The 26,115-nt window shown below is 56.7% G+C and overlaps 1 protein-coding gene across 5 annotated transcripts; it reads left to right on the forward strand.

Moving 5' to 3' along the window:
* The first annotated feature begins 2,383 nt into the window (after positions 1-2,383).
* On the forward strand, positions 2,384-24,232 carry PRC1 (protein regulator of cytokinesis 1). 5 transcript variants are annotated; one of them, XM_051834313.2, is made up of 15 exons: positions 2,384-2,602; positions 7,841-7,973; positions 8,241-8,363; positions 11,000-11,233; positions 11,310-11,480; positions 12,528-12,677; positions 12,948-13,095; positions 13,743-13,879; positions 17,478-17,573; positions 18,422-18,568; positions 18,723-18,824; positions 20,313-20,420; positions 21,240-21,416; positions 21,712-21,753; positions 22,975-24,232. In XM_051834313.2, the coding sequence occupies exons 1-15, from the start codon at positions 2,592-2,594 to the stop codon at positions 23,044-23,046; spliced, it is 1,851 nt and encodes a 616-aa protein (XP_051690273.1). In that variant the 5' UTR covers positions 2,384-2,591; the 3' UTR covers positions 23,047-24,232. The 5 variants fall into 5 exon arrangements, with proteins under 5 accessions (XP_051690273.1, XP_051690278.1, XP_051690274.1 ...); XM_051834318.2 differs by having other exon boundaries at positions 21,240-21,339; XM_051834314.2 differs by having other exon boundaries at positions 21,715-21,753; positions 22,975-23,270.
* Positions 24,233-26,115: the final 1,883 nt, after the last annotated feature.

A 26,115-nucleotide genomic window follows, 5' to 3' on the forward strand; every position in this document is an offset into this window, starting at 1 on the left:
GCTTCCTTCCCCACCCCGCAGTGCCGCCACGTGCCAGGAGAGAGAAAACGAAAACCTGGGTTACTGGGGCACCACCCACGGAAGATGATGCGTGGTGGAGCCTTTTCCAGGGAAAAGGTGTGTCTTGGCTTTGCAGCCAGATTGTTGATGGTGTTAGATCAAGCCAGTGCGCAAGGGCAGTGACACTGCCGACAGGGAGTTGGTGGCATCCAGAACACCTTCCACGGCCATGGAGGTAGACCGTGGCCACGCACTGTGCTCACGCTCTAGAACAGCCCCGTCCAGCACGCGCACGGCAGCGTTTCACCTGCTGAGTGCAGGCTCGGCCTGGATGTCTTTGCCATGGTTCCGACCTGATTAGCTGCAGACTGGTGTTAAGGACATGATAGCAAAGTTGCTTATCTCTGAAGACTTAACTATACTGGCCCTGAGACCATGTCTGAAGGCAGAATTTTGAAGTTCTCTGAACAACCTGCTGTCTATTCTACTGAACAGAAAACGCGCCGGTGCTCCTGCCATGTCAGCGGACGGGCGCCTGGCCTGCTGCGGGCAAGGCTGGGACGGTGCAAGCACGGGTGAAATGTCTGATGGACACAGAGTGTAAGGACACAGAAGCAAACAAGCATCTTTTGTCTTCAGGGAAAACACAGATGAAGAGAATTCATAGAAGTTCTAGTTGGCCAATAAACACGTGAAAAATGCGCAAGTTCAGTTACAATCAAATAAGCGCAAATCAAACACGGCAATGCCTTTAAAAAATTTTTTTTCAGATTTATTTATTTGAAAGAGTAACAGAGAGAGAGAGAGAATTTTCCATCCAGTGGTTCACTTCCCAAATGGCCACAACAGCCAAGGCTGGGCCAGGCTGAAGCCAGGAGCGTGGAACTTCATCTGGGTCTCCCACGTGGATGGCGGGGCCCCAAGGACTTGGGCCACCTTCTGCTTTCCCAGGCCATAGCAGAGAGCTGGATTGGAAGAGGAGCAGCGAGGACTCGAACCAGCGCCCATATGGGATGCTGGTGCTTCAGGCCCCCAGAGTGCACATTTGAGTCCAGGCTCTGCTTCTGATCCAGGTTCCTGCTAACGCACCTGGGAAGGCAGTGATCAGTCCCAGCTACTGAGGGTACCTGAGGAGTGAACCAGCGGCTGTAAGATCTCTCTCTGTCTCTCCCTCTCCCTGTAACTGCCTTCCAAATAAATAAATCTCAAAACTAAATTGCATAAAATAATTACGATGTAAGTATCAATAGCAAAATAGTTGGATTATGAAATAGCCACATGCCAAGATACTTAGGGAAACTGACATATAGGCATTTAGGGATGTAGTCTGTGTTCTTCAGAAATGGAAGGTACAAAAGTATGGTGATACTGGTTTTGTTGTGAATTTTTTGCATGTAACAATTATACGAGACTACAAAAAGTTTGTAGAATGTGGACTTATAAGTTTATTCTGGTGCAAAAAATTGTTAGAAAATATGTATTTTTTTTTTTCATAATACACATCTGTGAACTCCCCAAAACTTTCTGAATCCTTTTTATTTTTACTCATTCGAAAGGCAGAGTAGAGGTAGAGGGAGACAGATCTTCCATTCACGGGTTCACTCCACAGAAGCCCACAACAGCTAAGACCAGGCCAGGCCAAAGCTGGAAGCCTGGAACCCCACCCGGGGCTCCCACATGGGGGCAGGGACCAGACTGCTTGAGCCAACCTGCTGTTTTCAGGGTGGGCACTAACCGGACGCTCATGTGGGCAGAGCTGGGACTGGGGTCCAGTCACTCAAGATGGGGTGTTGGCTTAACGCCCGCACCTGCGTTCGCCTTTTCAGTCCATTTCCCACGAACTTTGTTACGTAACCAAAATGAGTACATTGCCTGCAGCCACCTAAAGGCAAAAATAAGTAAAATAAGGGAGTCCCGAGGGAGCTCAAACCTAACTCCCCGTCAGCCCGCTTAACGCTGCCACGTTTTCAGTAGCTCTCCTAAGGCAGGGGCTGTGGTGGGCGGCGGGGCGGGGGAAGCAGAAGGGACTTCTGACTAGTGACTTTGGTTCCTCTGTCCAGCAGAGTTACGTGCGATAACCAGAGTGGAAGGGACGTGCTCCTCCCCTCCCCTTCCGGATGCGGTTTCCTACATCTGGGCAAGATTCCATCAAGGATCAGTTCCCAGGTCTTCCGGAGAGACCAGGGAAACAGGATTTTCCAATAGGTCACCTCCGCCGCCCGCCGGCGGCAGGTAGCCACGGGGCATAGCGCTCTCGCGGCTGCAGCCCGGACCCGGGGCTCGGAGGACGCCGGGACGGCGCCGGGCGCACGCGCAGTGACCTCAGACCCCGCCCCGAGCCCTGGCGCGGGTTCACGATTGCGCATTGGCGGCTCCACGCCGCGGGGCGGGGCGGGGGCGGGGCTTCGCGAGGAGCCGCGGGCTGCGGCGCCAATCGCCGGGCCGCCCCGCCTCACGTCTGGGTTTGAAATTCCGCGGGGCTCAACGGCTCTCAGAGTGGCGACTCGGAGCGAGGTTGCCGGTGTTGCCTGCGCTCGGGCTGTGGTGGAGTCGGCCGGGGCCTCGACGCCAGGCTGCGTGGAGCGTCCGCCATGAGTGGGAGGTGCGAGTTGCGGGACGGTCGGAAGGGCTGGGAGGGAGCGACGCCGGGCGCGGGTCCGTGGGCCGGTGCCACGTCCGACGGACGCTTTCGGCCCCGGAGTAGGGGTCCCCTCGGTCCGCTCGACTGCGGTCGGGGGGCTGCGCGGCGGGGCAGGGCGAGCCGGCTGCAAGTGCGGGGCGCGGCGGGGTTCACGTGTGCGTGGACGGGGAGACGGCGAGCCCGAGGCTGGAATTTCCTGGTCGTTCCAGCAGCTCCGCAGGCGGGGCTGGCCGGGAGCGGGGGTCCCCTGGAACCGGTCCGCAGGCGGGGCTGGCCGGGAGCGGGGGTCCCCTGGAACCGGTCCGCAGGCGGGGCTGGCCGGGAGCGGGGGTCCCTGGAAACCGGTCCGCAGGCGGGGCTGGCCGGGAGCGGGGGTCCCCTGAAACCGGTCCGCAGGCGGGGCTGGCCGGGAGCGAGGGTCCCCTGGAAACTGGCCGGGAGGGAGGGTGCCCTGAAACCGGGCCCGGCGGCTGAGCCTTGTGCCAGGGCAGAGGCGGAACGCAGGTCTTCTCGCTACCAAAATGATAATATCCGTGCGTGGACTAAGTGCTGACTGTACTTTGTGAAGACAGTGGCAGAAGCCTTAAATTCAGCATTAAATAATCAAACTGGTAGCTCTACAGCCTTTTCTGATTGCTAAACGGATCCGTGTTTTTCCAAATGCTTGCCCTGTTGGAGAATAGAATCGGGTAGAAATTACCGGTGCTACCGAAGGACAGCAGGGTTAGGGTGCTGTGGGTTTAAGCTAGTGATGGAGTCTTGATTGACATCCATAGGAAAGGCTTACTCGCAGTCCAGGTACAGTTACAGGCTGTTCAGGGGCAGGTGAAGGGGTGGGGAGAGTTATCCATTAACTTTGGTTCCAGGCTGATGGGTGTAATTAGACTTTAAACTGGAATCACTCTACTAAACAAGCCAGATTTGGGGCTACATCTGGATTTCAGGTAATCATATATACTTTTTTAATTTGCAAGGCCGAGAGAGAGATCAATCCTACCTGCTGGTTCACTCTCCAGTGCCCACAACACCAGGGCTGGGTGGAAACCAGGAGCTGGAGTCATCCAGGTCCCACCTGGGTGGCAGGAGGCCATGACCACTGCCCAGGGTCTTCGTGAGCAGAAAGCTGGAACAGGGGAGCAGACTTGGGTTTTGAATCCAGGCACTCTTATATGGGAAGCAGGCAGTTTTCCTCCTCACTTGAAAGACAGAGAGAGAAGGGGACAGAGACTGGTTCACCCCCAAAATGCCTGCCACAGCTGGGGCTGGGCCGGGCTGAAGCCAGGAGACCGGAACCCCGTTCGGGTCTCCTAAGCAGGTGGCAGGGACCTGAGCTGCTGCCTCCCAGGGTGCACATTCACAGGAACTGACGTGGGCTCAAGCCTCCCCAGATGCCTGGCCCAGGGATTCCTATTTGGAAAGGAATATGAGAAACAGGCCTCAGAAACATGATGGCCAGGGGACTGCTCGCGGAGTTAACGGCTGGCTGTGCAGGATGGAGAGCTGTCCAGGAGAGACTAGGGCCGCGGTGGTGCCGGCTGCCTGGAAGCAGGGCGGCGCTGAGGGCTCGGCTCTTCCAGCCGGTGACTCATGGCCGAGACTGAGACTGGGAAAGCGGACTCTTACAGCGCGGCACTCTTGGCACCGTCAGGTTTGCAGAGATGTGTTCTAAGAAGACATCCCAGATTCACTCCTTTCAGGGAAGCACTGAAACCGGTCAGCAAGGCAGTGTGGCTGAGCAGCAGTTGTGCACAGTGATCGCTCGGCATCTGAAGGTCGCTGGACTTCTTTAAATTGTCAAGTTAGCCATTCAATAATCTTTATTTTTTTTTTAAATATTTATTTGAAGGGCAGAGTTAACAGCCATAATGGCCAGGGCTGGGCCAGGCAGAAGCCAGGAATCAGGAGCTACCTCTGGGTCTCCCACGTGGGTGCGGGGGCCCAAGCACTTGGGCCATCCTCTGCTGCTTTCCCAGGCACCTTAGCAGGGAGCTGGATCTGAAGAGGAGCAGCGAGGACTTGACCCAGCGCCCATATGGAATGCCGGCATGGCAGGCAGTGGCTTAACCCATTATGCCACAGTGCCAGCCCCTCAGATAACATTTCCTGAATGTCGTGTACAAAGTATGATTCTAAGTGTTAGGGATATAGCCTTGAACAGAACTTGCCTTTATCGTTTACATTCTTTTTGTTTGTTTTTTGAGATTTATTTATTTATTTATTTGAAAGGCAGAGTTACAGAGAGAAGTGAGAGAGCCTCCATCCGCTGATTCACTCCCCAAGTGGCCACAGCGGCCGGGGCTGGGCTAAGCTGAAACCAGGAACCTGGAACTCCACGCAGGCCTCAAGACCCACGTGGGTGCAGGGGCCCAAGCACTTGGGCCATCTTCCGCTGCTTTCCCAGCCACGTTAGTAGAGAGCTGGATCGGAAGTGGAGCAGCTGGGACTCAACCCGGTACCCACGTGGGATACTGGTGTTGACAGACAGCAGCTTAGCCTGCTAAGCTGGGTGGATGATCTGGCCCCATCATTTACATTCTTACAGCAAAGGAAAGGTAACACAAAACAGGGAATCCTGGCCGGCGCCGCGGCTCACTAGGCTAATCCTCCGCCTAGCGGCGCCGGCACACCGGGTTCTAGTCCTGGTTGGGGCGCCGGATTCTGTCCCGGTTGCCCCTCTTCCAGGCCAGCTCTCTGCTGTGGCCAGGGAGTGCAGTGGAGGATGGCCCAGGTGCTTGGGCCCTGCACCCCATGGGAGACCAGGAAAAGCACCTGGCTCCTGGCTCCTGCCATCGGATCAGCGCGGTGCGCCGGCCGCAGCGCGCCGGCCGCGGCGGCCATTGGAGGGTGAACCAACGGCAAAGGAAGACCTTTCTCTCTGTCTCTCTCTCTCACTGTCCACTCTGCCTGTCAAAAAAAAAAAAAAAAAAAAAAAAAACCAGGGAATCCTGTGGTGAGTGCCATGGAGAGAACAGCAGGGGTGGGGGGGAGGCACGGAGTTCTGAAGGCCTGGGAGGGGTGCAGTGGAGAAGAGAAGGATCTGGTGGTGGTTTCTGAGCACAGACCTGGGAAGGCAGGGTCAAGCCTGGTGTCAAGCCAAGGCGGCAGACAGAGGCCTGAGGCGGAGAGGGCCTGGTGTATCCCAGAGAGCAGGAAGGCCGCCGGGGCGGACTGGAGTGCCAGGCGCCAGCCTCTGGAAGGGCCGAGGCGTTTGCTCGAGCGATCCCAGGAGGGCTGGGCAGCAGGCAGGACGTGGAGCCCCGGGCTCCTGTGCTGACAGTGCGCTTGAGGACGCCAAGGCAGAGCGGGGAGCCCAGTTTCAGTGCCGTTGCTGTACAGGCAAGAGGGGGTGGTGGGAGCTGGACCTGGGCAGGAGCAGGAGTGGCGGGGAGGAAGCTGTCGGAAGATAATGCTGGTGGCGGAGAAGAGAGCTGTTGAGGGTGACTTAGATTCAGTGCAGTCCGAATGCTGGGAGGAGTGGACAGTGTTGTTATTTAATGTTTTGAAAATTGGACCCTCATGGGAACTGTCCCCAGCTGTAGTGTCTGGTGGTTTTAAATGCCCATTTCCAGCAGGGCAGATAAAATCATGTATTACAAGCTCCAGGACACAGGTAGCTTTTCCCTCGTGACAAAGGTGTGCACACTGCGTCTAGTTAGTGATCCACTGCTGGCCGTGAGCAGTCCATTTGCTGTCAAGGTATTTGTCTTGGTTTTAATTGGATTTAAGAGCTACAAATTTATGTCCCAACCTTATGTTATTTTGTAAAAGTAATTTTTTGACTAAATTAGTAAATATTTTAAAGTGTTTCAATTAACACAATAATCAAAATTTTTCAGATTATGTGCTAGAGTTTTTTGTTTTAATTCAAAAGACACAGTGATCTTCCATCTGCTGGCTGACTCCCTGAATGCCCGTCACAGCTGGGACTGGGCCAGGCTGAAGGTAGGAGCCTGGAACTCAGTCCTGGTTTCCCACGGCGGTGGCAAGGATTCAGGCACTTGAGCCGTCACCTGCTGCCTCCCAGGGTGTGCATGGCAGGCAGCTGGACTCGGCCAGAGCTGGCACGCGAGCCCAGGGACTCCAGTGTGGGCGCCTGGACGGCGTCTCACCCGCGGCACCGAACGCCCGCCCGCGGCAGCAGTTTTTAATGGTTGTTATCAGTGTTCACAACAGCCAGCGATGTGTGAAACTTCCAGTGGTTCCGCAGTTTCATCCACAGTTGCTTACGAGAGTGCAGGGTCTGTGTAGTACAGGTCGGGAGGCTGGAGACTCAGGAAGAGGTTGATGATTCAGTCTTGTTATTTCAAAGATTTATTGGTGTTTATTTGTTCTTTTCTTTAGCTTTATTTATTTGAAAGAGTCAGCGGGGGGAGATCTTACATCCTCTGGTTTGCTTCCCAGGTGGCTGCATGGCCAGGGCCGGGCCAGGCTGACGCCAGGAGCCAGGAGCTCCCATAGGGTCTCCCACAGGGGTGCAGGGGCCCCAGCACTTGGGCCATCTGCTGCTGCTTTCCCGGGCTGTTTGCAGGAAGCAGCTGGGACTGGAACCGGCACCATAGGGGCTGCCGGCATTGCAGGTGGCGGCTTTACCTGCTACACCACAGCGCCAGACCTGACATTTATGTATTTGAAAGGCAGAGTTACAAAGAGGGAGGGAGATAGAGAGAAGTGTCTTCCCTCCGCTGGTTCACTCCCACAGGGCTGGGCCAGACTGAAACCAGGCCCCGAACCTCCCTCCGGTCCAGGTCTCCAGTGGGAAGCAGCCTGGGGCCGACCTCTGCTTCCCCAGGTGCCAACGCAGGGCACCCGTGCTGTTTACCTTTCCATGGCAGCCATTCTTTGGATTATTCGCTGTAATTTAAGAATAAAACAAAACCAGCTATAAGACAGCCAGCGTGGAGCGCCTCACACAGGTGCTGTGGCTTACCGGTGTCCTGGCCGGGTGTTCCTCCAAGCCCAGCGTTCAGTGTAGTCCTGCTTCACTGCTGAGGAAGCCGGGAAGCCCGCCCACGTCATCGATGGTGGGTTTTCTCGGCTGGGGCTGGGGGGCGGGGGGCGTCCCAAGGTGACTTCAGCTGAGTGCGTTTTCCAGGCTGTTCTAGCCTGGGCCCGCCAAGAAACTAGCGCTTAGTTCCAGAAAACACTGCATTCAGTCTGAAGGCAGTGACTGACGGGCAGGCCTCATTTTTCGCTTCTCAGTGAGGTGTTGGTGGAGGAGTCCATAAAATGTTTCCAGAAGGCCTTAAATTACCTTTGGGAGATTTGGGAATCGATTGGGATTCCGGAGGACCAGAAGCAGCAGCGCACTGAGGTCGTGAGGAAGCACGTCAAGGTGAGCGGGGCGGGGTGGGGTGGGGCGGGGCTGCGCTGGGCGGGGCTGCGCGGGGCGGGGCGGGGCTAAGCGGGACGGGTGGGCCAGGGTGAGAAGCTGGTGTCCGTCTCGCAGAAGGAAGGAGACAGGAGTGAGGGCTGATCACTGGGACACCACGGCTCTTCCTGTTTGTTTCCGTGCTTTCTTGACATTCTGGAATGAGGAGGGTTTGGGTGCTGGTGTTGGGGGGGTTTCCCTGTGGCCCCAGACGTGGACTCTGCCTTGTAGGAGCTCCTGGATATGATGATCGCGGAGGAGGAGAGCCTGAAGGAGCGGCTGGTCAAGAGCATTTCCAACTGTCAGAAGGAGCTGAACACCCTGTGCAGCGAGTTAGGCGTGGAGCCCTTCCAGGTGTGCCGCCAGGGGGTCGGGCTCTGGCTGTGGGCGGAGGCTTCCTTGCTGGGCGGGGCTGACCGGGAGCAGTGGACGCAATGCTGCCCCCTTGATGGGTTCCCGGGGAGGAATGCTCACCTCTGCAGAGAGCTGCTGTGAGGAGGTGAAGCCGCTCCAGGTGACCTGTGCCAAGCTGCTTGGCCAAGTCGTTCATTCATTCTGAGGAAGAGGTAGACACAGGTGGTACTGTTCTGGCTTGGGGTTTCTCTGTTTGGGTTTTTTTAGAATTGTTTCTTTATTAGAAAGGCAGAGTTACAGAGAGAGACAGACAGACAGATCTTCCATCTGCTGGTTCACTCCCCAAATGGCTGCGACAGCCAGGGCTGGACCAGGCCAAAGCCAAGAGCCTGGAGCTTCTTCTGGGTCTCCCACGTGGGTGCAGGGGGCCAAGCACTTGGGTCATCTGCCGCTGCTTTCCCGGGTGCATTAGCACAGAGCAAGATCAGAAGTGGGGTAGCCGGGTCTTGAACTGGAGCCCATATGGGATGCCGGCGTCCCAGGCAGAGGCTTCACCTACCAGGCCACAGTGCTGGCCCCGTGCTCTCTGTTCTTCTGAAAGGACGTGAAAAGGAAGGGGTTCCTAGGAAGCAAAAGTAACCCGGGGAACGTTCTCCAGACCCGGGACTTCATGGCCGGAAGCTGCAGGCTCTGAGCTAAAGACATGGCTGCTTCAGTAGCTGGAAATGAAGAGCTCTTGGTCCCGCCCAGTGCAGCCCACGATTCTTCACGTCGCTGAGAGGTGCTGCTGCGTGAGGACCCCAGCCAGGGTGACGTGCCTGAGACGCATCTGCGAGAGCCGCAGTCGGCCACAAGATACAGGGCGGCGCTTCTCGGTCCCGCGCCTGTTCCAGGAAGAACTGCCTGGTGTCAGCAGCCAGATGGGGCCAGCCGGGGTGGGGGTGGGGGCCAGAAGGCAGGAGCATGACTCCCACCTGCAGCCGGGGCAGGCCGGAGGGGCTTTCCCGGAATCTGTCAATGACAATGACTGATTTTGGACAAGTTTCATTTTCGTTCTCTCGTCATCCTTTTTTCGGCTTTCAGTGTGAAATTGGTGCGAAGTTAGTGTACAGTGGCAGTCTTCCATACATTATATGACAGTTCCTATTTTTTTTAAAGATTTATTTATTTATTTGCAAGGCAAAGTTACAGGCAGGCAGAGGGAAAGAAAGAGAGGGTTCTTCCAGCCGATGGTTCCTTCCTCAGATGGCTGCAACGGTTGGAGCTGCACCAATCTGAAGCCAGAAGTCAGGAGTTTCTTCTAGGTCTCCCAAGTGGATGCAGGGGCCCAAGGACTTGGGCCATCTTCCACTGCTCTCCCAGGCCACAGCAGAGAGCTGGATCGGAAGTGGAGCAGCCGGGACTAGAACCAGCGCCCACATGGGATGCCGGCACTGCAGGCGGCGGCTTTACCTGCTATGCCACAGCACTGTCCCTGACAGTTCCTGTTTCACCAATGTTAACTGAAATTGACATTTATAAGACCTGTGACTGCCACTTTTCCTCTTTTATCTTTAGGAGTAGAGCACTAGACTCCTAAATTGATTTTTAGTGGTAAAGTGATGCTCATAGTATTATTAGAATGGCTATTTAATTCTTAAAAATGTATTTATTTGAGAGATAGATAGCAAATGAGCTCTCATCTGCTAGTTCAGTCCCCAAATGCCCACAGTGGTCAGAAGAGGAAGCTGAGGTGGGAAACTCGGTCCAGGTCTCCCACTTGGATGGCAGGAACCCAGCAGTGTAAGCCGTCAGCGCTCCGTCCCAGGTCCTGCAGCAGCTGGACGCAGAAGTTGAGAGCCAGAGGCTGGCACTGAACACAGGTCCTCCCATATGGGACTCCTAGGCTCTAACCTGTCCAGGGTGAACATTTAGATTGGAACTGCATAAACCACCCTCCAGCTGACCCATCCAGTCTACACCGCACAAAGTGCCCTGCCATCTAGAAAAGTCAGACTGATGGAGACAGTGAACGGTGGTTGCCAGGGGCTGAGGGCAGGGAAACAAGTAGCGTTCAAATGCGATTTGCAGGTGGACGGTGGTGATGGTTGCAAAGCAGTCTGACGTACTGAATACACTAAACTGTACTTCATAATGGTTAGGGGTGGGCGTTCAGTCTGATGGCTCTGACTTCTAACCAGCTGCAGCCACTGCAGATCTGGGCAAGGAACTAGGTTCAGAGCTCGGCCAGGCAGAAGCCAGGGGCTTCATCCAGGCCTCCTGTGAGGGTGCAGGAGCCCAAGCACTCGGGCCATCTTCCGCTGCTTTCCCAGGCCATACGGGATGCTGGTGCTGCAGGCAGCAGTTCAACCCACTATGCCACTGCACTGCCCTCTCATATAAACTTGTTAAAAAGGTTTTTAATGGTTAAGATGTTCAGTTTCATGTTAGGTGTTTTTTACTGCAGTTGGAAAAATTAGAAAAAGAAGAAAAAGTCTCCTTGTATCTGTTCACCTTTCTTTCTCGGTGGCTTTTATAGCAAACTCTGAGCCCCGTTCCGTTAGCCGTGAGTCTCCGGTTTGCCAGTCTTCACTGAGATCCTCGCCCCCAAGCCGCCTCTTGTCCCTGCCTTCCTTGACGGCTCCCTGTCTTCACAGGAAGAAGGAGAAACCACCATCCTGCAACTGGAGAAGGACCTGCGCACTCAGGTGGAGTTGATGCGAAAACAGAAAAAGGACAGAAAGCAAGAGCTGAAGCTGCTCCGAGAGCAAGATCAGGAACTGTGTGAGATCCTTTGCATGCCTCTCCACGAGGTGGGCAGCGCCTCCGTGCCCAGCCTGGAGGAGCTGACCCAGTTCCGACAGCGCGTGGCCACTTTGAGGGAGACGAAGGTAGGCCGGCTGCACGCGCACTTGCTGCGGGGCCCGTGTGCTTTCTCCCTAGGCAGCCTGTCGTTGTCTTGTCTAGGCGTCCAGGCGTGAGGAGTTTGTCAGCCTGAAGAGGCAGATCATCCTGTGTATGGAAGAACTGGACCACACCCCGGACACCAGCTTTGAGAGGGACGTGGTGTGTGAAGATGAAGATGCCTTCTGCTTGTCCCTGGAGAATATCGCGACACTGCAGAAGCTGCTGTGGCAGGTGCTGGCTTCCGCAGATCGTGGTCTTGCCGCAGCAAATGTGGGAACACAGCGAGCTCTGTTTTCAGTCTTTTTTTTTTTTTTTTTTTAAGATTTATTTATTTATTTGAAAGTCAGAGTTACACAGAGAGGAGAGGCAGAGAGAGAGGGAGAGGTCCTCCATCCGATGGTTCACTCCCCAATTGGCCACAATGGCCAGCACTGCGCCAATCCGAAGCCAGGAGCCAGGAGCTTCTTCCGGGTCTCTCACACGAGTGCAGGGGCCCAAGGACTTGGGCCAGCTTCTACTGCTGCCCCGGGCCATAGCAGAGAGCTGGATCCGAAGTGGAGCAGCCGTGTCTCGAACAGCGCCCATATGGGATGCTAGCACTTCAGGCCAGGGCGTTAACCCGCTGCGCCACAGCGCTGACCCTGTTTTCAGTCTTCAATAAGAAGGGAAGGCAGACGTGTGAATATGACACACAGCCGTGGTTGCCTTTAACAAACTTGTGTGTTGCTCTCAGGACGTGGAATTGAAATCTTTGCATTTGAAGCAGGCTAGGATTTAGTTGAAAGAACCTGACATTAGCATCCTCATTTCTGTGGTCTGAGATCCAGCGGGGGTGGAGACGGCAGGAACAGGCCTCTTGGGACTCTATGAGTGCCTCTCTCCTTGTGGGTCTAGGCTTTTTTTTTTTTTTTTTTTTTTAATTTTTTTAATTTATTTGGAACACAGAGGTATAGGAGGGGGAAACAGAATGAACCACTGATCTATTCCCCAAATGGCCACAATGGCTGGAGCTGAGCTGATTCGAAGCCAGGAGCCAGGAGCTTCCTTCGGTGCAGGGGCCCAACCACCTGGGCCATCCTCAGCTGCCTTCCCAGGCACACTAGCAGGCAGCTGGACTGGAACTGGGGCAACCAGGACTAGAACCAGCACCCATATGGGATGCCGGCGCTGTAGGCCAGCGTTTTAACCCAGTGCGCCACAGTGCCGGCCCCTGGGCGTTTCTTGGTGGGAGGCTTCTCTGTACCTGGTTGGGAGTAACCATGTCTTTCCTTGCCACAGTTGGAAATGCGAAAATCACAAAACGAAGCAGTGTGTGAGGGGCTTCGGGCTCAAATCCGAGAGCTGTGGGACAGGTTGGAAATACCCGCTGAAGAGCGAGAAGCTGTGGCCACGGTTATGACTGGGTCGAAGGCCAAGGTCAGGAAAGCGGTAAGAAACCCAGCGAGTGCTGGGCCAGCGTCTCTGCGAGTGCTTCTGCGCCCGTCCGGTGTGCGTCAGACCCACTGCTGAGACAGTGCTGGGAAAGGTGGCAGTGCCTGCTCACCTCCTGGCTTTTGCATCGGGTCCCGGCTTTCTGTCTCCTGTATCGTTGTTAGAGTATCGATTTAGCTCTGTGGCTTTGTGCTGTAATTTTACTAAAAGGGGGAAACTTTTGCAAACCCAAGAATGACAGCCACCTTCTGGGTTCCTTTCTCTCAGCTGCAGCTAGAAGTGGATCGGTTGGAGGAGCTGAAGATGCAGAATATGAAGAAAATGATTGAGGCCACACGAGTGGAGCTGGCGCAGTACTGGGAGCAGTGCTTCTACAGCCAGGAGCAGAGACGTGCTTTCGCCCCCTACTATGCCGGTTAGTAGAGAACAGCGATGGCCCTGCGGCCGCTCGCCGGTCCTTGGCAAGCCCTGGCGGCACCAGGAAGTTCTGGGCTTCCTCTTTGAACAGATACGGCCACCTCTTCAAGCCGCCGAGCATGGCAGCCGTTCCTGGGCAGTCAGCGTTTGTGGTGCTGCCGGGAAACGGGGGCTCTCTTGTGGTGTTGCCTCCGGCTGTGCTCTTATCAGGGGCAGTGTCAAGCCCTCAGCGTAATCCTCGTGTCCTGAGAGAGGACATGGGTGCAGAAATGTTGAGCAACATAGCCCGGGGCAGAGGGCAGGTGAATGCGGAAGGCCTGTGTCTGAGCCCAGACCAGCCTGACTCTGAGCCCAGTGGACTTCTAGCCCGACCCAAACTGAAGGCGAGGATGACGCCGTCCTCGCTAAACCCGACACACGTCCTGGGACATTCTCTGTGATCCAGTCCTTGACTGGCTGGGCAAGGTGAAAGGAAGATGATGGAATGAGTCCAAGGCGAGGCCAGAAAGTCATTTTCCTACGGGCTGCTTGAGGCAGCCACGGCATACGCAGTTAGTCCTGTGTCGCTTTACGTTAAGGAAGGGAAGCGGGGGCCGGCGCCACACCGCCGGGACTCCCTGAAACCGCCGGGCCTGTGTGTTGCAGAGGACTACACGGAGAACGTGCTGCAGCTCCACGACGCTGAGGTCGTGCGGTTACGGAACTACTACGACGTCCACAGGGAGCTCTTTGAAGGGGTCCAGAAGTGGAAGGAGAGCTGGGAGCTGTTCCTGGAGTTCGAGGTCTGTGCCGGTTTCTGTCCTTCTCCCCTGAGAGGAATGAAGTGCTGAGCGGGCACCCTGGAGAGAATCAGGCTCCTTTCACTGGGCCTCGCCAGGCTCCCGCCACCCTGTCTAAGTCACGACACTGCTCAGAGTTAGGACGACCCCTCTGTATCCGTTGTTGTTGTTTTCTTTCTTTCTTTTTTTTTTTTTTAAAGATTTATTTATTTATTTGAAAGAGTTACACAGAGAGGAGAGGCAGAGAGAGAGAGAGAAAGGTCTTCCATCTGATGCTTCACTCCCCAGATGGCCGCAATGGCTGGAGCTGCGCCAATCTGAAGCCAGGAGCTTCTTCCGGGTCTCCCACACGGGTGCAGGGGCCCAAGGACTTGGGCCATCTTCCACTGCTTTCCCAGGCCATAGCAGAGAGCTGGACAGGAAGTGGAGCAGCCGGGTCTTAAACTGGCACCCATATGGGATGCTGGCACTTCAGGCCAGGGTGTTAACCCACTGCACCACAGTGCCAGCCCCTGTTGTTGTTTTAATTTAAAATTTTTTAAAATTTTTATTTATTTTCCCCCCAGAAACCTTTTAGTTAAGGAATACAGATTTCATAATTACAACTTTAGGAACATAGTGATTCTTCCCAGTGTTCCCACCCTTCCCACTCACATTCCCACCCCTCATTCTCCTCCCTCTGGTATTCCCATTCTTGTTTTTTACTAAGACCTATTTTCAGTTAACTTTATACACATACTTTTTTGTTTGTTTGTTTTTTAAAGATTTATTTATTTGAAAGTCAGAATTACACAGAGAAAGGAGAGACAGAAAGAGAGAGAGAAGTCTTCCATCCGTTGGTTCTCCCCAGTTGGCCGCAATGGTTGGAGCTGGACCAATATGAAGCCAGCAGTCAGGAGTTTCTTCCTGGTCTCCCACGTGGGTGCAGGGGCCCAAGCACTTGCCATCTTCTGCTTTCCCAGGCCATAGCAGAGAGCTGGATTGGAAGTGGAGCAGCCAGGACTTCAACTGGTGCCCATGTGGGATGCTGACACTGTAGGCGGCGGCTTTATCTGCTGCATTATGGTGCCGGCCCCCATGTGTTTAACTCTACTAAAGTAAAGAGTTCAACAACTATTAGGAAAAAAAAACCTGCTCCTCAACAGTTGAGACAAGCGCTATTCAATGTTTACTTCTATAGATTACCTTTTAAGTGCTTTATTAGTTATTACAGATCAGGGAGAACATATGATATTTGTCCTTTTGGGACTGGCTTATTTCACTAAATACGATGTATTCCAGTTTCATCCATTTTGCTGCAAATGACAGGATTTATTTTTTTACTGCTGTGTAGTATTCCATGGAGTACAGATCCCATAATTTGTCCAGTCTTCAATTGATGGACATTTGAGTTGATTCCACCTCTTTGCTATTGTGAATTAAGCTGTATTCATTTATTTTTAAAGATTTATTTATTTATTTATTTGAAAGAGTTACAGAGAAAGAGGAGAATCAGAGAGAGATCTTCTACTTGCGAGTTCACTCCCCAGATGGCCACAGCCACGTCTGGAGCTGGGCCAGGAAGAAGCCAGGAGCCCAAAACCCAATCCGGGTCTCCCTCCTGGGCAGTGACAGGGACCCGGGTACTGGAGCCATCGCTGCGGCCTTCCAGTATTGTGTTACAGGAAGCTGGAAGAGCAGAAGAAGCAGGGCTCAACCCGATGCCCGCGGAGGCTGCAGTGTCGCGTCTCAGGCGGCCCTGCCCTGTATTCGTGTCTGTTAAACTGTGTGCAGGGCAGGATCAGAGAACCTGAGACGAGCAGCTGCTTGCATGAGCAAGTCCAGAGCGTGCCGGGCAGGCGGGCACCCCTGCGTGTGCGTGGGGCTCCGTAGCAGAGGAGGCGAGAAGGCCTGGCCGCTCCGCCCCTCGGACGCCTCTGCCCACACGGCTCCGCCCCGCGGACGCCTCTGCCCACGCGGACGCCTCTGCCCACACGCCCGCAGCACTTCGCTGTCTGCGGCCTGCGCACAGCTGCCCAGATAATTGCGCGATGTTGGGCCGTCACCGAACACCCTCCGCCATTCCAGCTTCGGCTGTTTTCTTAGGAAAGTGCCTGACGGGTGGGCAGGAGGCTGCATCTCACGGGAGCGCTGGGTCAAGTCCTGCTTACTCTGCTTCTGCTCCGGCTTCCTGCTGATGTGCACCCGGGCCTCAAGGATGTGGGGCTCTGCCACCATGTGAGGCCCAGGCGGAGTTCCTGGCTGCTGCCTCCGCCTGGCCAAGGCCTGTTACTGTGCCGTTTGGGAGAGAACCAGCGGGGAGACGATCTCTCACTCTCTCTGCCTCCCTCTTTGTCTGTCATTCTGCCTTTCAAATGAACACATCTTTTAACAAAATAACGAAGAATGCTACATTCAAAAAGAAAGAATATGGCATGAGCAGTGGCGCGGCGGCTTCTCCTGGATAGACTTGGTTCGCAGGGAGCGCCTCGTTCCCGGGCAAGACCGGCCCTCCAGAGCGCGGAGGCCTTGGCAGCCTCTTCGGTCAGTGCTTTCAGGGTCCCAGGCAGGAGCGAGGGCTCAGCAGTGAGAGGACCGTGCAGGAGCCGAGCGCCGGGGAAGGCAGGGGTCCTGGTCTCCGCTGTGGCTCGCTGCCCGCGCCGACGTGCTAGTACTGCAGAACGTCTCAAAGCAGTCGCTGCCAGCAGCAGGCAGCCTGGAAGGAACTGCCTCTGCGTCTGACCTCCAGCCATCCAGGATGCTCTGTCAACTTCCCGGCACCTGCTCTCTGAGGACGGTCAGGACAAGTTACAGCCTCGCGCTGCTGTCCCCATAGGCGGTACACGTTACACACTAACAGCAAGGGTGGGGCCGGCGCTGCGGCGCAGTGGGTTAACGCCTTGGCCTGAAGCGCCGGCATCCCATATGGGTGCAGGTTCAAGACCCAGCTGCTCCACTTCCAACCCAGCTCTCTGCTGTGGCCTGGGAAAGCAGTAGAAGATGGCCCAAGTCCTTGGGCCCCTACACCCACATGGGAGACCTGGAGGAAGCTCCTGGCTCCTGGCTTTGGATTGGCACAGCTCTGGCCATTGCTGCCAACTGGGGAGTGAACCAGCGGATGGAAGACCTCTCTCTCTCTGCCTCTCCTCTCTCTGTGTAACTCTGACTTTCAAATAAAATAAATAAATCTTAAAAAAAAAGTAACAAAAGTTAAGAGGCCGGGGCTTCAACGTGAGCATTAACCCAATCAAAGGCAGGCCTGCAGATCCCCTCGCCGTGCACCGCCTCCACCAACCAGATGTGAGTGGGCAGGAGGCACTCTGGCTGTCGGGCTCGCCTTGGTCCTCCACGGAGCTCGTGTCAGGGGGACGCTGACGTCCGCGCCGAGGACGGGAGCCGCGATGCTGCTGTGCACACAGGGGAGCCCGTCCTCAGTTAGGAAGGAGACGCGGGTGACCTCGCACGCGCCGCCATTCCGCATGCGGAGCCCAGGACGGACTCAGGGCCTTCCAGGGTGGCGTCCATGATAATGTGTATGATTTGAGAGACGGGGGGGAGCCCAGCAGAAGCAGGTGGTCCGAGCAGCCCCGATGTGGCTCTGACCCGGTGTCTGTGTTCGCAGAGGAAAGCTTCCGATCCGGCTCGGTTTACGAACCGCGGAGGGAATCTGCTGAAGGAGGAGAAGCAACGCGTCAAGCTGCAGAAGACACTCCCAAAGGTGACGCTGCCATGAGGGGCCCCGCCAGCTGCGCAGCGCCTCGCCTCGCCTGTGCGCAGCCCTGCTGTGTTGGTTGCCTCAGAACTGCCTCCCTCCAAAGCTTGGCCAGTCCTGTGTTGGACTGCAGTGGGACCCGCTGAGTGCGGTGCCCCGTTAAGTGCACGGCCTGGCAGGGTGGGGGCTTACACAATCGCAGTGTATTTCCTGAGCCTGTAGAGGGCGCCGTCTCCTCCCGGGCCTCCCTGTGGTCTTGGCCTCTGTGTCTGGGGCCTGATCACCACCAGTCCCCGCCTCACGGCCTCGCTTTATCGTAACCACCCCTTTAAAGACCCCATCTCCAAATGCGGTCCCATTCTGAGGTGGGGGAGGTCAGGACGTGAGTGTGTGGATTATTTGGGGAGGACAGGATTTGCCTCTAACACAAAGTTAGCTGTGGGCACGAGCCGCGGCTTCCTGTCCTCGAGGTTTTAGTGGTCTTGGCCGAGCTGGGTCAGCTGCTCGCAGTGCTTTGCTTCACTCCCGCGTCCCCCCTTCTGAGATGGCTGGTGTGGCTGGTTCCCATTTCACAGATGAGGGGACTGAGGCCCTGAGATGGGGCCTGCCTGCCTTTATAGCCAGATGGAAGTCCAGCCTGCGCGCTCCTGCCCTCGGCGCACACGGCCTCTTTCGGTGTCGCTGGGCCTCCCAGGGCTGCCTTCTCTCATCCTTGGTGGCCCGACTCCGGAGTCTTCCTCGCGTGCTCCCACCCCGTGGCCTGGATGTCTGGTGTCTGCTCTGGGGAGGGGAGGGGTCGTTTCCATTGGCTTCAGCCCGAAGCTTCACGAACGCGTCCTTGTTCCTGGCCTCAGCTGGAGGAGGACTTGAAGGCACGGATCGAGATGTGGGAGCAGGAGCACTCGATGGCGTTCGTGGTGAACGGGCAGAAGTTCGTGGAGTACATGGCAGAGCAACAGGAGCTGCACCGACTGGCCAAGGAGAAAGCCAAGCAGGAGCGAGTGAGTGAGCAGAACGGAGGCGAGGGCCGGCGGCCCTGCGGGGTCGGGTGGCTGAGAGCAGGCGGAGAGCTGGGAGCAGCTCACTGGGGGCTGGCCCTGCTCTGTCCCGCTGCGTGACCCAGACTGACCCTCATCACTTCTGGCTTTGACGCAGCAACTGAAGAACAAGCAGACGGAGCGGGTGCTCGGCGGCACTCCTCGAACCCCGGGCAAGCGGCAAGGACTGGCCCCCAGCACGCCGAGCAAGCTGCGCAAGGTAACGCGGGGCTTGCTGCTGCTTTTGGTTTGGTTTTGTTTACTGATGTAAAAGAGAGGCAGAGACATCTTTCATCCACTGGTTTACTGCCCAGATTCCTGCCACAGCCAGAGCTGGGGGCTCATTCCAGGTCTCTGACACGCGTGCAGGCACTCCGCTTCCTCTGCCTCCCAGGGTGTGCGCTAGTGGGAAGCTGGCACTGGAAGCAGGCAGCAGGCCACGCTAGTAGGCCGTGGCGTCCCAAGCGGCTGTTTAGCCAGTGCACCAGATGCCTGCCCCTTAGCTTATCTGTTAATTCCATTTTTCCAGAGAGGCTCTGAAACACTCGCACCACGAAGCTGTCCGCACCCACAGCTAATGAGCAGAGCCAGGGCCCCAGTGCCAACTAAGCTGCAGCGTGCTGCCCTCCCCTCCTCCCGCCAGCCCACGGCAACCAGGGGCTCGCCCTGTAACTGCGTTAGCGTGCCTGGCTCATATCGTACATACATAGGTTCATGCAGCGTGAGGGGACCTCGGAATCCTCATGGAGCGCCGGGCATCCGGCCTAATGCGGACCCCGAGGCCCTGCCAGCGCGGGGGAGACCTGGCTGGGGGGCCCGGCCCGGCCTCAGCTGTTGTGGCATTTGCAGAGCCCACTTGCTGTCTCTCAAATGATGTCTCATGGAAATGGAATTCAAAGATAAGTTTATTTTGGTGCAAAAATTTTTTAAACCAATTTTTTCATAATTGCATTTTCCATGAATTTTTGGAAATACTATCTTTTTTTGGTATCTGATTCCATTAGTATAAAGACTTATTTATTTACTCGAAAGGCAGAGTGACAGGTCTTCCATCTGCTGGTTCACTCCCTAAATGGCCACAACAGCTGAGGTTGGGCCAGGCTGAAGCCAGGAGGCATGATCTCCACCCAGGTCTCCCATGTGAGGGGCAGGGGCCCAAGCGCCTGGGCCATCTTCTGCTGCCTTCCCAGGTGACCCAGGAGTAGACAGGACTCAATCCAGCCCTCCGATACGGGACGCCAGCGTCACAGGCGTAGCTTAACCCGCTGCACCCCCCCACCAGCCCTGGCGTCAGTTTTTATTCTGCGAGTCGCCCCTTCTATTGCGGGGCAGCCTCCCGCTGTCGGTGCGCACGGTGGTCTGCTCTGCTGTCTGTGTGGACAGCTGCTCGTTTCCAGCTTTGGCTGGTGCAGCAAAAGTCGTCTGCACCCGTGTGAGTCCCTGTGGATATACACTCTTCTCTGGGGTAGATGCCCAGGAGTGGAGCGCTTGGGTCGTAGGAAGGCGTCTTGGGCCATCAGTAATTGTGTGATTTCACCGTTCTACTCGCTGGGTTTGAATAGGCTGCGAGAGCTCTCCATGGGTTTCCTCGCAGCTGTGCAGCCTTGACCCCAGCAGCTCTGCATCACAGGAGCCAGTCCGTCCTGGGTGGCTCCAGGGCGGGGGTGGCTGTCGCCTCACGTCAGCGGTCTGTCCCTCCTCTCCCCAGCTGAACCCCAGCAACGCCAGCACCATAGGCAGCAGTAGCAGTCGGCCTCTGTTTGGGGGCACCATCTGCCGCTCCCCCGTGCCCCGACTGCCTCCTTCTGGCAGCAAGGTGAGTGTGGCCTGTCCCTGGCGCTGCCCTAGCCATTTACCCAGCGTCCCCACGTCCTCACTGTGGTTTCCAAGATGCGGGGTCAGTTAGCATTGAGAGAGGTACACAAGCTAGCCCTTGGGTTCGGCCACAAGGAACGGGAGGGGAAAGGACAGTCACCGAGTCCCACAGCACCCGAGAAAGCACCAGGTGTCTGGGATCTGAGCTGAGGATCGGCCGTCTCTGGGCTCCGTCCAGAGCCTGGCGAGGCCCCCTGCGTGTGGATTCCAGCTCAGTGACGCCGGGTCACTAGAGCAGTCACATGCTCGGGAGAGGGGAGGGGAGTGTGCTCAGATACACCACGTCTCACGGAGCCTCGTCGAAGTGTAAGAATTCCTATTTCTTTAAAAAACCAGAAGTCTAGGAATACAAATATATGAATAATAGAAAAATGTGATCAGCCCTTGGCCATGCAGGATTTGTGTTTAAAGATTGATTGATTGATTTGAAAGGCAGAGTGACAGAGAGAGGAGGAGAGAGACCCTCCATCTGCTGGTTCACTTCTCAAATGGCCACAGTGGCCAGAGCTGGGCCAGTCCAAAGCCAGGGGCTTCCTCTGGGTCTCCCACGTGGCTGGCAGGGGCCCAAACACTTGGGCCATCTCCTGCTGCTCTCCCAGGTGCTTGGTAGAGAGCTGGATTGGAAATGGAGCCACCCGGACTTGAACTGGTGCCCAGACGGGGATGCCAGCGTCGCAGTGGCAGCTTTCCCACTACGCCAGAGTGCAGGCCCTGTGGGTGCGTTCTCAGTAACACGCGGCCCTGTCTCCCCCCTCTGCAGCCAGTCCTCACGTCCTCCTGCTCAGGGAAGAAGACGCCCCGTGCCAGCCGGCACGCAGCCGCCAAGGAGAACCTAGAGGTCAATGACAGCATCCTGAGTGGTGGGTACCCCAGCTCGGCCCCCCTCCAGTGCAACTTCAGCCTTAATTCTGTTGCCAGCACCTATTCTCAGTTTGCGGTAATTGACGTTTTCTGATATCTACCAGTCTCTGGGGAGCACACAGTTGGGGCAGGGTAGGCCTCTTCCCCAGGGCGCCCTAGCTAGGAGGACACTACCTGGGAGGCTGAGAGCCCCTTTCCTACCAGACTGCGGTGGGGGCGGGGTCGGACAGGAAGGAGGTCGGTGGCAGCCACGACAGGTCGCCTGGATTCTCCCGCTGAGAGGCACGGCTCCCTGGCTGCAGGCGGGCCCTACCCGCTGCCCTGCGCTCTCGGTGGAGTTCTTGGTGACTGTCTCAATTCTTTGTTCTTAGAAGAACCCGTCCCTGTCTGACAGCTCCACTGTTGGGCTTCAGGTCTGTATGGCAACCCTTGCATGTCCCGTGCCCCTTTTCCGGACTGATCTGTCTGCTGGCTTCCTCCCCCGGGGCACAGGGCTGCGCTCACCCCATCTCAGCCGCACTGGCACGGACCCTCTCTTACTAAGCAAGCAGGAACTCCTACCATGGACTTAACCATCAAGGTCTCACGAAAGCTGCTGGCTGAGACTTGTTCAGACTTGAACTGGATCTCAGCCCCATCTAAGTCGGCAGAGGTTTGAATCCTGTTGTCCCGGCAGGAAAGCCCCCTCATCCCGAGGCCTGCGGGGCCGGGAAGGGCAGAGTCCCCGACCCTGGGGAGGGGCCCCAGCTGTGTGCTGCTCAGTGAGGCTCTTGGCCTGGGTTCCGAGGACTTCCGGAGTACGCGCCTTGCTAACCTGACAGCCGGCCCAGCCGAGCTGCTGGAGCCTGTGGAGCCGGGGAGGAGCCTTTTCCCAGAATGCGCTTCACCTCACAGCCGACTCTGCGTTTGCTGTCCCCTAACTGCACTGCCTTTTTCTTAACAGTCCGCGCTCTCTCCCGTGCTGAGGGGGGCGGTGAGAGGCAGGGCCACCCCTTCCCCTTGGGAACTGCGGGAAGAGGAGGGGACATGGCCCCAGGCTCAGGCGGCTCTGAGCGTTGAAACAGCTGCCTATTCTCTCTCCACACCCCCTGATGGGGGCGGGGCTCGCCTGTGCGCTGCTGACTGGACAGAGCTCTGGTCTCGTGCGCCAGTTGGGGCTGGGGCTTCCGTCTGCCTGCCTGTGCTCACCGTGCGTCGCCCCGAGCTCTGCTAGACCCCGGGGCCGTGCCAAAGGCAGGACACGCGCCTCCACTAACACTCCTGTCCCAGCCTCCGACTCCACCGCGGGCTCCGGCATGAGCTCAATCACTGGCAGGCGACAGGCCTCAGCCCAGGGTTTGGTAGAAGCGTGGTCCGGCCCACTGTTTCAGAAAGGCCTTGAGGCCCACAGCTGCTGGCCCGCGGGGCTCGCCGGCTGCAGGAACAGCTCCGGGACGCACCAGGGCTTTCTCTTCAGTGAGGCGTAACCGTGGGCCGGCCGCGGGCACGGGCGTGCGTGCGCGTTCCCGCGCTGGGCCTGTGACGGGCAGAGGGGAGCCCGGCCTCCCAGGCACTGTCCTTGGGGGACCTCTGCTTAGGGGGAGGGGCAGCAGGACAGGGCGGTGCTGCCACTAACGGTGTTTGTCTTCCCACAGCGAGAACTTTCAAAGGCTTCCATGTCTGATGCCACGTCTCGAATCCTCAACTCCACCAACATCCAGTCGTGAGGCTGCCGGCGAGCCGGGCTGTGGCTTCCTGTGCCGAAACGGAACCCAATTAGACGGGGGCTTTGATTTTCTTCAGCGTAGGCATGCTTGAACCCTGGACGTCCCTGGGCCCACCTCACAGACATGGGTAGCGTGCCCAGCCAAAGTCCAGCGTAGGCTTAGTGTGGTCCTTAGAGGCTGGGTTTGATTTTTATTCGAGATACATTAAAACGCTGTTTCTAGCAGTAAGCGCAGATAATGTCACGGGGACCTGGCCGCTCTGCCCCATAATTCCACTCGCTTAAGCATGGCCACGGCTTGTTTTATTTCACGTGCTAACTCTGTCCAGCCGTGGAGGGTGGACAGGAAGTGACTTCCTAGTAGGAGCACCCTTAGCTCGGGGTGCTGGGTCATGCTGCAGCTGTTCCCACGGTGGCCTGTCCGCAGCTGCCAGCGACCCGCGGGACAGGAGGCGGGGCGGCGGCTCCTTGGTCAAGCTGCGTGCGGCTCTGGTTCATGGTGCAATGCCCTTTGCGGGTGTGTGTGTGCGTGCATGTGTGTGTCTGACAACACAGGTTTGTGTGGACTCTGGCTCCTCAGAGGTTTTCTCTGGTCCAGTCGCCCATCCCTGTGCCCACTGTGGCTCAGTCCTGTCCCCTGTGCTGCCGGCCCGGTGGGAGGCTCTGGGGTTTTGCACACGTCACTACTGGGAGTCATTCCTGCTCTGGGCCGTCTGCGCCGAGGCTCCTCCTGCCTCCCGTGTCCATCACTACTGTTCTTCCCAAAGCACTATTATTTATTCCTCTCCGCCTGCACCGTACTGCTGTCAGCACAGTAAATGGTTCTCAAAAGCTCACCTGTGTCGGCTTTGCTGTTTAGTCACGTGTACGTATGTCCTGTTTTTATTATCCTGGAAGTGTGCACTCTAAAGCTGCGTCAGGGCAGGTGTCTGGTTAAGAAGCCGGTCTTAAAGACGCCGGTGTCCCACCCGGGAGCAGCCAGGGCCCGGCCCCGCCAGCACCTGCTAACGTGGACCCCGGGAGCCCCTGGTGATGACGGCTCAAGTGATTCGGGTTCCTGCCACCCACGGGGGAGACGTGGAGTTTGTTCCTGACTTCAGCCCAGCCCAGCTATTGTGGGCATTTGGGGAAAGAACACAGATTGGGAGTTCTCTTGTCAAATAAATCTCTTTTTCTTTGAAAAGTTACCGCAGTGCTTGTTTTCACTTTTCCCACATCAATTGTTGGTGGGTTTGGCCTGAGGAAAACAGAGCAGACTAACAGGACATCATGATTTCTGTACTACTTGTGCATGTCTAAACCTTAAGTGCATCTCATTTCTCTAAAGACCTCATTTGCTAAAAGTCCTATCTCCCGACGTAAACGGAGCCGTCCCCGGCCCTGCCGTCCGTCACTCGAGGTAACACGGCCGGAAGCTGCGTGTTCCAGGCGTCCACGCTGCCCAGTGTGGACCCCCAGCAGGGGAGCCAGCAGCACAGGGCAGGGACCGAGCAGAGCCGTCGCCCCCTCCGGGTCTCCCTCCTCTCGCCCCCATTTGCAGCCACTGAGCTCCGTCGCTGCAGAGGGGTTTGTATGTTCAGGTCGGATGTAAGCAGACTTAACAGGGATGAGCTGTTGCACCCGCGGTCGTCCGTGTATCACCGCGTGGCTGTTCACGGGGAGGGTTTCCTGCCTGAAGGCTGGTTCACAGTGGGTTCTCCCAGGATTCAGCGGGAAGAACAGTGAAGCTGCAGGAACCGGTCACATCCCAGCCTTCGCGTGGATGCGGACTTTCCTTTTGGGTAAACGCCTAAGTGGGATGGCTGGGTTGTATCTATGGCTGGTGTGTATTTCGCTTTTTAAGAACTGCCTAACTTTTCCAGGGTTGTTTTAGCATTTTAACATTCCCACCAGGAACGGGGGCTGTCCCCAGTCCCACGCTTCCCCAGGTCTGTGTGCCAGTCTAACTCTAGCCATTCGGCGGGAGGAAGTGGCGTCCCGCGGCTGAGTGTGCCTGTCTTCGGTGAATGGCGTCCCGCGGCTGAGTGTGCGTGTCTTGGGTGAATGGCGTCCCGCGGCTGAGTGTGCGTGTCTTGGGTGAATGGCATCCCGTGTCTGAGTGTGCATATCTTCGGTGAATGGCGTCCCGCGGCTGAGTGTGCATGTCTTCGGTGAATGGCGATGCCCTTCCACGTCCCGTCGGCCAGCTCAGCTCTGGTGCCCTGCCTCATCACCACCTCCGCCCATTTAAAAAATGGAGTCATCTGTGCTCTTACTGTTGGGTGTTTCTGATCTGAGAGGCAGGGCAAGCTCCCGTCTCCACCAGCTCACTCCCTAAATGCCCACAGCAGCCCGAGCCAGCAGTTGGGGACCCCTGCTCACCTGGGCCTGCATCACTGGGAAGCTGCAATCAGGAACAGAGCCGGACCCCAAACGCAGACTCTGGTGTGGGGCGTAGGTGTCTCCAACGGCATCTCAGCCACTGTGCCAGAGCCTCCCCCCTTTTAATGTCGCTGTTGCGTCGAGAGCCCTCTGGGTGGCCTGGAACCAGCCCTTTATCAGATACACGCCTTGCAGAGCTGTCAGCCCAGAGTCTGGCTTCCTGTTTTGGAGGGCGGGGTTTAATTTTGATGAGGTTCACTTGTTCTTTGGATTGTGCTTTTGTTTTAGCTACAAAACCTTTCCCTAACCCAAGAGCATGACGGTTTTTTCCTGGAGGTTTAAAGTTCTACGTTCACGTTTCCATGTATGATCCATGTCTGCATGTACCAGGTAGAGCATTAAGTCCATCCTTTTAGCATAGGCGTCCAGTTCTCACGAGAAGGGCGGGGCTGTGCAGGCGCGCAGGGAGGGGGCGAAGGAGCTGGTCAGCAGCCTGGCCTCTGCGAGGAAAGTGGCCAGTGAGAGGGACCGCGTGCCCCTCGCGCACAGGGAATCCCGGACAGAGGAAGCAGCAGTCGGGCGTCCTGTTGTTCACAGTGGGCGCTCTCGTCCCAGTCGCTGTCCTGGCACCACACACCGTCCTGATCCTAGGCTGCCTCCGCTCCAGGCTCGGGCAGAATCTCGCTCACTGCAGACGCTGCTGAGTCCA

The sequence above is a fragment of the Oryctolagus cuniculus genome, chromosome 12, assembly GCF_964237555.1.
Source record: "Oryctolagus cuniculus chromosome 12, mOryCun1.1, whole genome shotgun sequence".
NCBI classification, from domain to species: domain Eukaryota; kingdom Metazoa; phylum Chordata; class Mammalia; order Lagomorpha; family Leporidae; genus Oryctolagus; species Oryctolagus cuniculus.

What these genes read in the sequence shown, in the direction of transcription:
- PRC1 (XM_051834313.2), top strand. An exon ending in TAGGCGTGGAGCCCTTCCAG is followed by an intron (nt 8,364 to 10,999) that starts GTGTGCCGCCAG and finishes CTGTCTTCACAG; the next exon opens with GAAGAAGGAGAAACCACCAT. An exon ending in AGCTGTTCCTGGAGTTCGAG is followed by an intron (nt 13,880 to 17,477) that starts GTCTGTGCCGGT and finishes CTGTGTTCGCAG; the next exon opens with AGGAAAGCTTCCGATCCGGC.